General features: G+C 36.7%; 1 protein-coding gene across 2 annotated transcripts; it reads right to left on the bottom strand.

Moving 5' to 3' along the window:
- Positions 1–485: 485 nt before the first annotated feature.
- Positions 486–13048, bottom strand: ifngr1l (interferon gamma receptor 1-like). 2 transcript variants are annotated; one of them, XM_028469480.1, is made up of 8 exons: positions 12697–13047; positions 6828–6960; positions 6532–6713; positions 5704–5876; positions 4950–5106; positions 3326–3447; positions 1560–1949; positions 486–1448 (listed from the first exon to the last, which is right to left on the bottom strand). In XM_028469480.1, the coding sequence occupies exons 1-7, from the start codon at positions 12758–12760 to the stop codon at positions 1578–1580; spliced, it is 1203 nt and encodes a 400-aa protein (XP_028325281.1). In that variant the 5' UTR covers positions 12761–13047; the 3' UTR covers positions 486–1448; positions 1560–1577. The 2 variants fall into 2 exon arrangements, with proteins under 2 accessions (XP_028325281.1, XP_028325280.1); XM_028469479.1 differs by having other exon boundaries at positions 486–1949; positions 12697–13048.
- Between the last annotated feature and the right edge of the window lie 305 nt (positions 13049–13353).

Raw genomic sequence — 13353 nt, 5'->3', positions numbered from 1 at the left:
ACTTGGTCTAATGCTCAAACTTGTTCAACAAGAACTAAACCTTTCAAATGATCATAATGTTATGGTTGATCAGTGTATTGTTTAAATATTTTCCTGTACTTACTGTTAGTATGTATTTTTAGGAAGCCATTGCTATTAGCTTTTAAGGTGCTTTCAATCCAAAATGTGCAACTTTTCTCCAAAACAAAGGGTTTGTTTTCTTCAATGTAAAGTTTGTCCATCACGTTCATTCTGAGCTTTTTAAAAGCTGTGCTACATTCAAATGATAAAGACCCACAAAGGCAATGCTTTAAAAGTAAAAAAAATCTAATGTTCCTTTAAGGTAAAGTAATACAAGACGTAAGTGCAGTATTCACAGACATTTCTAAAACATCTCTTGTTTTACAAAGCGCTCGCTCTAATAAATATGTAATTGTCAACTAAACAGAACAAGATTTTGCCAATAATGGTTTGTTGCTGACCTGTTTTTTTTTTTTTTTTTTCTTGATTTCTTTCTTTGTTTTAAATCAGTAAAATAAAATAGCCACACCGTTTATTCGTTTTTTTCAACGAGATATCCAAAGAACAAACAAAACACTCTTTCATATGGTTGCCATCTCATAACTAAGTTTGCTCATTTGGATTTCTTTCATTAAAAGCTATGAGATAACCACTGCATTTTGTGCCGTGTCACGACAAGGAGGAAGCTGCAGAAATGGAGGCTTTCATAGACTTTGTCAAGAACTTAACGCACGTTGATGGGAACAAGTGAATGTCACCCACGAATAGAAGAGGAAATTGCAGGATTTTGAAAAACAAATTGAGAGTTCTTTCAAGAAGAGATTAAAATGACTGCTATGATGTGATATATGGAAAACTGAGCCCTGGCAAATATTGTGGCGGTTCCTTGATTTTGTGTATATGGACGTGCTGAGATTAGTACAACTGAATGAGTTGGTAATTAACACAATGAAGTAGTTCTTACTTTCTCTTGCATACAAGTGATCTACAGGAAATGCACGTTTTACAAAGAAAGAAAAGCCACAAATTCAAAGGAACAACATACATAATTATCCACTCAGAAGGCAATAAAAAGCTAACAAACTTGCTTTAGTGAGTTGACACATGCCATCACCTGATCAGCCCAACTGAACAGTAATTCATGCTTTTTTTTTTTTTTTTTTTTACTCTTGCCACATGTAAGTCTGTCGTTGACATCAGCCATTTCCATTTGTGGCACAAATAATGGGCAGCACTCCATGTATGACGAGACATTACTTGGTGCTTTTTAAAACAACACGATGGCACGTGGTGTGTGTGAGAGTGTGTGTGAGAGTGATGAAAGATGAACGAGGCCACACAAGCCACAGCGAAAAGGAAACCAAGGTGTCGCACAGGAAGCTGTGGTTTCAAACCAAAACACAGATTTCTGGTTTTACAAAGCGTGTCAATCTGAAATTTGGAACAGTCTGCAGAAAGAAAAAAAATGCTCACAATGTGTAATCAGTAATGTACATATTCTACTGCGTCATATGTTTTTTTAATGTGAAAAACCAGTAACAGGTGAATGTTGTTCTTACCAGCGCTCACATCTCCTCTTATGTACGACCTGAAGCCGAACAATGTTCGAGGTCTGCGGCTCCGCGGTAACCCTCCTCGTCTGGCAAATCCTCAACAGCCGGACGAGGCATGTATCCATCCTCGTCCAGGACGCTGCCTTGTCTGTACGCAGAGTTTTCCTCGTTCACCTGATCTACCTGAACGTTAACCAAACTGTCCGGGTCATTAAGCAGAGGCCTGATAGGCAACCGGAAGTCCTCGGGGTCAGGTGGAGCCACAACGTGATCCACAGCCACCCTGTCCTCAGCCCTCGTCAGCAAAGGTGTGGGTGAAGCAGCCTCGTGATCCAGAATGTTGATGTCCTCGTTCTCTGGTTCAACAATCCTCTGGTCCAACGGGCGAGAGAAGTTCTAAAAAAAAAAAGCAACAATTAGGGTTCCCACACTTCAACAATGATTTTTCAAAACTTTTTACCAAATTTCCATGACTTAGTTCTAAACTGCCAAGATCTATCCAAGACCATTGGAACGCAAAACAGAGCTTGCCTGTCCAGTGTAACAGAGGTAGAGGTGTGAAAAAAATTGATTTCACGATATATCGCAATTTTTTTGGGTGCTTATTTTATTTAATTTTTCAAATTGATTAAAAAAAAATGTTTCTTTCTGATATTTAATCATTATATTTTTCACATTTTTGTGGACTTGTGCTTTCTACTGCTGGAGACATTGTCACTTCTCAGCCTAATTCCTGGGCATGTTGACCAGCTCCTGTTCCTACATAAAAACCTTGAAAACTGTGCCACTTCCGCACCTCCACGTCGGCAGATGGCGCCGTAGAGTTACTTTGCTGTGTGGCGCAGCGCCATTTCTGTAGTAGAGGCAGTCGCAGTGACAGAAGCGGACTGACTCAAATCCCAAACAACATGGCTAACAAAATAACAACGCTTCCACAGTACAAAGCTGACGTTTGGAGATACTTTGGCTTCCAACTTAAAGGGAGTAAAACAAGCTTGATAAGGACAACGCTGTCTGCAAGATTTGCCTCGTTCCCGTCAAATATTGTGGGAACATGACTAACTTCCGAACTCACCTAGCAAGACATCATGCCGAGGTGTTAGCAGAGAAACAGCTGCATCTCTACGTTTAATTTTGATATTAACTGGGTAGAATATCGCGATATCGTATCGTGATATGTATCGTATTGCAACATTATTGCCAATAATCACCCCTAAACAGAGGTCTGCAAGTGTACCAAGGTTAGTAGCAAAAATGCGGCACAGGGAATGCAAATTGTGTCCATAACTTGGCTATCATATCGTACAATGTCACCATTGCCTTTGCAATATCTTTTAAATAACGACGCATCAGGTATTGAATGTAACATTAAACAACAACTAAGTGCTACCACGTTTAATTATAAGATTAGAACATTACAATTTCAATTAGCAGACACTTTTGTCAAAAAAGATGTACTACACAATGTGTTAGAGTTAAGGGACTTGCTTAATGTCCTTTAGTAATAGCTAAGTTTGGATTGGAACAGGTGTCCCTCTGATTACAAGCCTAGAAGCTGAAGAGTGAATTTGTGAGATCTCATAATTCCCTCATTTTTGGGGTTTAATATATTTTAAACATTAAAATAAAAAAGGCTATATTTCCAAAACAGTTGTATTATTCCATAAATTTTCCAGGAATTTCATGACCGTAGGGACCCTGGACAATAACAACAGTTCCTTCAGTGTGAAAAGGTTCACATGACAAACCAGGTTAGAGGTTTATGAGCTTACCATGCTGTTGGGTGACTGAGTTTGGGTTGAGGGTCTGGTCTTTTTGTAGAAAACCATGATAATCACACCAGCAACAGCAGTGATGACAAGCAGGGCAACCAGCATGTAGATGTAGGTGTAATCTAAAATAAGTAAAAGGAAATGTTTAACACTACAAAGCGCTAATTTATGCAGCATTGGCAGCAATTGGAGTTAAAGGGATCCTCCACTGTTTTTACAAATGTGGCCTAAAACCTTTGGAATGTCCTTATTAGAAGATCTATGCCTAACAAAATGCATTATTTTGCACCATATTTGTTTCATCAACTTTTAAAAATGGGACTACTTTACTCTGTGCCCTTTAATCCTGTGGGTCACATTCATCTATTCATACACCAACACAATGAAACGCTGTCTATCAGGAGATGCATCAGGTTCCATATAGTTGTTCAGACATTTGATATAAAAACAAGGGCTGCTCATCTAATCTAAACCACAGATTTAACATAAAACAAAAACAAAAAAAACAGTCAATGAGGTTTTTAAAAGATTCAATAAAACAAAAAACATCTGATGCAATGAATAATTTTATCATGTAAATAATAATACAACTATAGACAATGTGACCACTGCTCATCCTAATCTCATACTTAAATTCTTTAAAATGTTTTTTAATCAGCCAGTAGAAGAGTGCAGGACATTTTGGGTTGTTTAAAATGTTTTTTAATCAGCCAGTAGAAGAGTGCAGGACATTTTGGGTTCTTTAAAATGGGGTGCAGAGGAGGAGGAACAAGCTACTTTGTCTTTGAGCAAAATAAACCAATAATTTGTAAGATAAGGGTACAAATATATCGAAAGATGTTCTTTCCCACACATTTAAAATTTTTTATCATAAGCTGGGTTTCCATTACCCTTGGAAATGTGTAAAATCTAAATAGTGCAATAAAAACTGGTAATAGAAACACCTGAATTTCGGGGGGAAAAAACACTCAAATATTGCTAAAAGGTTTTTACGCTTTCATGAGGAGGAATTTCAGATGTTTTGACATTAAAATGTATCACAAAAGCGCTATGGAAACACCTTTTACACAAATGCACGTCATACAATGTGACGTACTTGGTCACATGACCACTTCTCTCAGAGAAAACATGAAACGGTACGCGTAAACAAAAGAGACCGAGACATTTCTAAGCATTATACTTTCAGATTATTAGTGCCACATTAGACAGCAAACAAAGGAATTCAGAGTGTTATAAGGAGGTTTTAAGCGTCCAACTTCCTGCAGTAAAGCCTTGCAGGATGAGATTTCATGGGAGTTACGAGACTCCTGCTTAAAACTACCTTCAATAGAAACACGTTCAAAGCACATTATACTTTGTCGACATTTAGAAATACAGTATCGCATTTATTTTGTGAAAATCTGTAATGGAAACTTAGCCATAGACTTCTGTTCCCATATTCTACTTTTTCCTCCTCTGCAGATGTAGGAAGTTTCTTTTTGTTTTGTGCTAAAGCATTCCTGCTAGCAGCAGTTTCCTTTCAGTCTACTGTAGTAAAGAGTGATCAGGTCCATTATAAACTTCACTCGTATTCATTACACACATCAACATGATTGATAACAACAGAAGATTTAGCCACACAGACCAGGTGGTATCAGCCTTTGGCTGCAGTACTCCCCGTTGCCTTTGACCACCATTTGCTTCAGATTTCCTTCGATGTGCACGCAGTGTTTCTCATGCGCTGGGTCGACTGGAATCTCCTCCACACACACCGCCTCGTTACAGTCAAACTCATGTGGCATCTGCAAACACAGCAGGAACTTATCAACAAATGTCAGAGCAATAAAAAAAGAGCATCACATGTAAAGCACAAACAACACAAGAGAACCAAATAACAGGTGTTCAGTTAGAGGAGGATAATGTGATTTGATATTACATAATCTTTAACAGCATTATGCTCCACGTCTCTGTAAAGGAAACTAGAACATTTGCATTTCCTGAAGAAAATCTGAATCAGTTTTATTGGCCAGGTACAGTTTAGAACAATACAAGGAATTTGACTTGGTAGTTGCAGCGAAAGAACACACATCAACACACCAGAGCAGCCATTTGCCGTGCCCTCATGTTTGGGCGAAGAAAGGGTAAAAAATGCAAGTAAGGATGCAGGTGCTGGCTCACGTCGCACTGCATTAGCTTAGCGTTAGCATTAGCATAAATCTCTGGAACTTTCTAAACTTTTTTGATAGCTTATTTGTCAAAATAGGACAAACGTTGTATGAGGAGTTAACGCAGACGGTAGAAAAATGGATGCTGGTGAGGATGCAGGAGGCCTCACTAACTATGGATTTCTGATTAAACAAAGAAATAAATAGAGCAAATTCACTTATTTTAAGACTAACCTGGTTGACAAGCACAACTTTGTAATTGAAAGGAGGTAATTTAGTCTGAGTGTTGTGCATTCTCCTCTTTTTGCCCAGTTTTTGATGGTAGAGAAGCCACGGGTGCTTGAAGCGCCACTGGATTTTGTCGTGTGGTTGTTCGGTGACGTTAACTGATGGAAGGTCAAAAAAACCTGCAGGAAAATGGCAACATGTTTGTAGTGGTGTGGTTGTCAAGGTTGCACAAAATGAAAAAAATACTCAAAGGGTTCTTATAAGTACATGCATATAATGTTTGTAGATGTTTTTACATTTGCTATGCCAAAAGCAGGAATATAAATAGAGTTGTTCTGTTACTGCAGACAAACTATGAAAGAGTTTAGATGTTCATCTCTCTTTTTGTTAACAAAAGAGTAAATCAGAAGGTTATGGGATAGTATAAGATTCTCACGTACAATTAGTTTTATTAATGAAAATTAATGACAATGAAAATGAATGACAAGGCAAATCAGAAGTTTTTGCTTTGGCATGAAACTTGAGTTGTAATATATGAATACGTTGTTACACAAAAGCTGCTTTTTTCACTTTTCACAGACAGAGTAGGCATTTGAGATCAATAAATTGAAGATCATTTGCTAAAAAAATGTTTTAATTATTATAATTGCGCTTGAAGTTTGTTTTCATCCATCAAATGATCTTTGATTTATTGATCTACGAGGCTTACACTATGTCTTTATCTGATTAAAAAATTGTCTCAGTTCAGCAGATTCAAATGTAAGATCATTTGGCATTTTTAGGTTCACTAAAATATCACCAGGTCTCTTTGTGCACATTTCCCAAACCACTTACATGTGTAATCCACTGGAGCAACCTTGTTGTAGCTGAAGGTCAGGCCGCGTGCAGGGGAGGGGTCGGACTCATTAGTACCCATTACTGCCTTCACAGTGATGCGATACTGTTCAATTGTGTCTGAGAGGAAGGAGACGTCAGCCTCTCGAGCCGTTGCATTCACCCAAGACAAGTTGCGAAAACTATGGAGAAAAAAAATAAAATAAATTATAAAAAGGATGTGTGTGTATATATATATATATATATACACAAATAAATGTGTGTACTATACAAACTATAGAACAGAAAAAACCCACCCTTCAGCATCTTCACTGTATAATGCACGAATGTCAATTCTGAACAGCAGATCCTTTTTGTCTTCATTGTAAACCCACTTTAAGATGTTACTCAGGTTTTTGCAGTCCATGATCACTTCTGATGGTGGATCCACTGCAAGAAAAGAAGGAAGGAAACACGTCAGACTGATAACATTTAATTACACAGTAAAATAATAAACATTAAACTGTTAACAAGAAAAGAATGAAAATGTAAAAGATCATCGTAAAAAAAAAGCTCTTAAACAGCTATTCTGGTAAATAGATAAAGACCGTCTATGTCAGTAACAATTAATAACCGCTAGGGGGCGCAGTGGGATGACAGACTAAATGAAATCTGATGATGTAGCCAAACGCCTAAAAGAATGTCAGATAAATTTACTTATGACTGAGTGTAAACAATAGGGATGTAACGATTCACTCAACTCCCTCTACCATTCTCTCACGATTTATTTTACAAAATGGGACTGTAGACAAATGACAGAAAAATTTTCCTTTTTTTTTTGGGAAAAAACTAGAAAATACTGTACAATTTTATTTTTATTTTTCATTGTCAAAAGAATCCCTTGATAAACTATTCAAAACAATGCAATTTAACTAAAAATAAATCTTGAATGAAATAAACAAAGGAATAATACAAATAAAGAAGAAGCCTATTAATTTAAATTCTGGTTCTATAGTAAACAATGCAAAACTGCATAATAGTTCTTTTTAAAAGTGCAACTGAAAATGTATTTTGTGCCTTAACAATTGGACTTAAAAAAAAAAAAGTAATTTCACTGTATTTAGGTCAGATATTTGTTTGGACCAGCAGAGGGCGCTGGTAACACAGTGGTCGGTTGGCATGCAGTTATCTTGCAGTGAAGAAGAGATGCTATGCTAGCAGCCAGAGCTAATCGAAAAACGTGACTTTTACAGATATTCCCGTAATATTACAGATATTTTTTGGTGCTAAAGGGGTAAGGAATCATTTGTGAACATGTTTAAAAGTAGAAGGCGGCCAGAAAGAAAGTTTTAGCAGATTCCGCCCGCCGCTAACACTTCTGGATAGTGCCCTCTGCTGGTTAAAAAAGTACTGTGATTCAATTTTCACAGTATCGATGTGAATCGTGATACCTATGAATCGATTTTTAACTGCCTTACGATTAATCGTTACATCCCTACTTTTCAGGAATCAATCGACCTCATGCTGTATCCATTAAATGTAACTAATGTTTGCACATGAACAGTGAAACTACTATTACTGTGTTCAGCTTCATATGTTACATGAATGCACTTAACTTCTCCATTAAATGATGAAAAAGTTATGCTGTGTGATCATTCAGCCATTAAGTAATTGTTAAAAAAAATCCCTTTTTATCTGTTACATGTGTAATTTAGTAGAAAAAGTTTTTTTTTGTTTTTTTTTTTATTACATATTTGTTGCAAAAGCATTCCATTATATGTGGTGTGGTCATACTTTGGTGTAATAACGACTCTAAACTTACTGATTTGGTAATAGATTAACCCTGAACCAATGCAATAAGAAGTCCAAAGCTACCAGTTTAATTCATTAAAGCTTAGATTTATTGTGAAAACCTTCCAACAAAGCTTAGGTCCAGCACCACGAAGGATAACCAGTTCTACTACAGTAGAACGCTTTATAGTAAAACCTACATGTTGAGACACTTCCTCGAACGGTTGTGTTCATTCTGTTTATGATGCTTTAACTGTCAGCGCCCTGTTAAACGTTTGGTGGTAAGACTGGGACTTTCCTCAAATGAGCTTTTGGATTAGTTCAAAATCGTTTGTTGAAAAGCAAAAGTAAACATAAATTCCTGTTTATCTACACACGCCGTCCCCACCTTTGGTTTCACTGCTATGATTTGATTTCACTTTCACTACTGTAATTCTCTTTGAATACTACTGCGCTAAATGAATCAGCATTTCAAAATAATGGTACTTATGAAGATCAGTTTATCCTAAACTGTAAATAATTGTGGGGTGAAGCATTGATTCTGGACCACAGAAGAGGGAGAAATATTTTTAAAAGTTAGTGCTATTATTGTTACATCACAAAATAACTATGACATGGTCCTACTGAATGTGGAAAAAGTAAAGTGTAGAAGCTGGTACAGAGAAATCTTTCATCAACGACTGGAAACAAAATGTCAAACTATTATCAGGGAGGGTTTTGTTCAGATCCCAAATGAGCTGACGACAGTCTGTCTTTCATTGGCTCTTTACAAATATGCTTTGTCATTATATAAATGTGAAACGCCCATTCTGAAAGCTGCCCTCTTTCCTCTGCCTGCTTCCTGTGTTTTGCTCTGTAGGAATGTATCACACCAAACTCACCTGTTGGTGTCACTGCTGCGTCACACTTTCATGTGAACATTGTTTTGTAACTTCCAACTAAAGGAATTCACCAAACCTCCCAGAGTATGGAATTACAAGAGTGCCAAAATTAAAAGGAAATGCATGTGGAAATATTAAAAGAATCAATAATAATATTGTGGAAATATGAAGAGAATCAATAAAAAAAAAATGTGGTTTAGCAACCACAAAAACAGCACAATATGGAGCTACTTTTATTCCGTAATGTGACAGTTTTTTTCTATGCACGGAGTGTAGTTACACACTTTGCATTTGGTTCACATTTTTTTTGTGCTTCACATTGTTTACACTCAGTCATAAGTAAATATATTTGACATTCTTTTAGGCACTTAGCTACATCATCAGATTTCATTTAGTCTGTCATCCCACTGCGCCCCCTATAGGTTAATAAATAGGGATGTAACGATTAATCGTAAGGCAGTTAAAAATCAATTCATAGGTATCACGGTTCACATCGATACTGTGAAAATTGAATCGCAGTACTTTTTTTAATAGTCCAGAAGTGTAGGCAGCGGGCGGAATCAGCTACTACTTTCTTTCTGGCTGACTTTTACTCTTAAACATGTTCATAAATGATTCCTTACCTCTTTAGCACCGAAAGAATATCTGTAATATCACGTGAATATCTGTAAAAGTCACATTTTTCTATTAGCTCTGTCTGCTAGCACGTAGCATCTCTTCTTCACTGCATGAATATCTGCATGCCAACCGACCACTGGGTTACCAGTGCCCTCTGCTGGTCCAAACAAATATCTGCTGTAAATACAGTTAAATGACTGTACTGAAAATGTTTTTTTTTTTTTTTTTTAAAGTCCAATTGTTAAGGCACAAAATAAATTTTCAGTTGCACTTTTAAAAAGAAAAACAACTATTATGTAGTTTTGCATTGTTTACTATAAAACCAGAATTTAAATTAATAGACTTCTTCTTCATTTGTATTATTCCTTTATTTATTTCATTCAAGATTTATTTTTAGTTAAATTGCATTGTTTTGAATAGTTTATCAAGGGATTCTTTTGACAATGAAAAACAAAAGGAAAACAGTATAGTTTTTTATAGTTTTTTTCCCCTAAAAATAAAGGAATATTTTTCAGTCATTTTTCTACAGTCCCATTTTGTAAAATAAATCATGAGAGAATTGTATCGTGAATCGTATTTTTCTTTATATTCCAAATGGGATTATTAACATGTTTCTTGGTCTTTTTAGTTATTTAACATTGTTGATACACACCCATGCAGAAAGAGTAGAGCAGGAGAGTTCATGGTTATTCAGGAAATGGGGGAAGGGTGTAGTTAAGGATGTTAGACCTACAAAGGCAATTGTGATTATATAATGCGTGTGTGTGTATTATTTTTTTATTAGAACATCCAAGGATGGAAATCAATTCAAATTAAAGACCTATAAGGAGTGTTCATGTGATTTTACCTATTCATGGTAGTGTGACATTAAATAATTCTAAATGATCATGATAATTTTAATATTCTCTGACAACAATCGTACCATGAAAATCTGTAATTGTGACATCCCTACCTGTGAATGGGGTCATACACTTAGAAAGCAGTCAGGATTGCTTACACATGTGCTAACCACTACTATACCGCTTATGTAAAGAGTTTGATTGTGTGGGTTTCCTTTGGGTATACGACCTACTCTGACACACCAAAAATGTGTATTTGGTTACTGGGGTGTCCAAATTGACAGAACTAACCCCCAATTTCCACTGAATGCGGGTCCGCTGCGTCACATCTCCACTACGCCAACGGAGCTGATAGGTTTCCACTTTAGTCTGTGTTAATTTCCACCGGGTCCGGTGCGCTGCGTATTCGCTCCGTCTCGTCTGCGACAGTCCGGAGCCCTCCGGCAGAAATACGCAGGACTTCTATTTTTGGCGGATGCCGGAGCACAATGCAACAACTCAGCACAGAGCAAATACAGTGAAACAGGAAGTTAAGCACATACTAAACATAAAACATCCAGTTACCTTTCAAAATAAAACACTTCAGATCATATTTCATATTATCTCTTCTCTGTTGGCTGTAGCTCAAAAATGTGGCTAGGACAACAACAAAAGATAAACTTTATGTGAAACTAAATAATGTAATATGTACATATGTCTGAAAAGTGTTAATGTGTTTTAATTTATGATTCCTCTCCTTTCTCTCTTTTCTCTATCTTTTTATTATTTTTCTCATTATATACGTATGTCAATCAATCAATTTCCCTGGCTCTATTAACCACATAAATGCCTGTCTGTATCTGTACTTGGTTGTGAATATTGCTGCACTTTGTTATTGTATATGTCATTGTAATTCACTATTTTAAAAAACACTTCATTTAACTGCGTTCTTGCGCGATTATGTAACTATCGCGAGAACTTTGTCTTGACGTCAACTGGACTGCACTCAAAATGCAACCGGTCGGAATTGCAGGACAGCGAAGCAAAACCGGATCGGAGCCGTGACGCAGCGGAGACGTATCCAGTGGGAACCCCTGGTGAGTGTGTCTGAATGTTAGCTGGTGGTGTGGTAAATAATATGGTTAATGGTTGTGTCATCTCACAACTTAGAGGACTTTATGCAGTGTTTTTCAATCTTGGGGTCAGAAGCCCATGTGGGGTCGCCCAAAAGGTCTAGTCATAGGTTAAAAAAAAATTAATTATATTATATTTTTACATTTTTTGAATGATTATTCTTTTTCAAATACACATCACATACCATAACTGCATCCTAAATTTTCTCAAATAGAAATCTAGTTCAAATAAAATGCAGTATAATATCTGAGGTGGCTAGTACTGTATTTGTAGCACATTTTAATACAGTTGATGAAAAAGTAATTCTAGGGGTCAACGAACACGTATGGTATCAAAACGCTGTCACAAATGTTATGGCAAATTGGTGTAAATTATGCAACCAAAAGTGTTGAGTACAAAAAAAAGAGGAATTCGAAATGTACATTTCAGAAAGAGTGACTTTTATTTTGAAACCTTAGAACACTTGATTTAGTTAGTTTAATATATATAATGTTAGAAGTAAAGTGATTAATCTTCATGAAGAATGAGCACAATACCACAATATAAAATGGTTGGTTTATATATTAGGTGCGACTTTAGTTGATTAAGTGCGTTTTATAAGCCTTGCATTCATGAGAAAAATGTATGAACATATCATTTGTGTTTTAATAAATGAAATTATGTATTAGTTTAATATTTAATAGATCTAAATTGTGCATTGCGGAGTCCAGAAACCCCCCAACCTTCCAGCACAACCATGACAACATGCTAGCTTTAAGCTAGCATGTTGTCATCTTTTACTTGGGGAAATTGCTCAAAGCTACAGACATTATCTAAAATTCAAGTGCAAATATGAGTCAAACTGCTCCCTAACCTCACATACGGTGAACAAATGTCCAACATATATATTGTATTTCCGGATAAACAGTGAAGCTATAGCACGGTTATAACCGTGAGTTACTCACCGCGGCCCGTCACTATTACCATCCCGACGAGGAGCAGGAAAACAGGAAGGAAATACCGAACCATGCTCGGCTTCAGGCCCTTGTTATTTGTTTTCAAAGTTTTAATGGACTGAGTAATCAGCAGACGACACGTTCCACTGCGAAGCTTTCGGTAGACCACAACAGACCGTGGGAAGTGACACAAGGTGGACGTGCAGGCTGCTCCTCCCGATACAAGTGCAGCTGGGAGGATATGGCGAATTGTGCGACGCTGACCGCTGCTTTCCGGTGTGTCAGAAAAAAACACTCTTTTCACTTTGTGCAGCAACTAACATACAGTTAAAATCGTGTCAAAACTTCACAAACACATGAAACGTGTTTTACTCACCCCCCAACAACTGATGACAAATAAACACATGAAAAAAATACAAAACATGATTCATAAGCTAATGCGTTTTGTTTTGCAAATAAGAAATGCACCTATCAAACAGATGCAGCCTGTTGTACACACAAGGAAACGTGTTCAGTTACAAAAAAAAATGTCCTTCAAGCACAAACTAAAGGCTTTTGAGAACCAAACATGATGTTTGTGTGTGGATTTGCAAGTCAATAAAGGTGTTTGACCACTGTGAAAATTGTTCTTGGAAACCATTTTCCATCTGTCAACAGTATCAAAGA

Source organism: Gouania willdenowi, chromosome 15 (genome assembly GCF_900634775.1).
Source record: "Gouania willdenowi chromosome 15, fGouWil2.1, whole genome shotgun sequence".
Classification (NCBI taxonomy): Eukaryota; Metazoa; Chordata; class Actinopteri; order Blenniiformes; family Gobiesocidae; genus Gouania; species Gouania willdenowi.
Note: the sequence above shows the minus strand (reverse complement) of the source record. Positions and strands in the feature narration are given on the sequence as shown.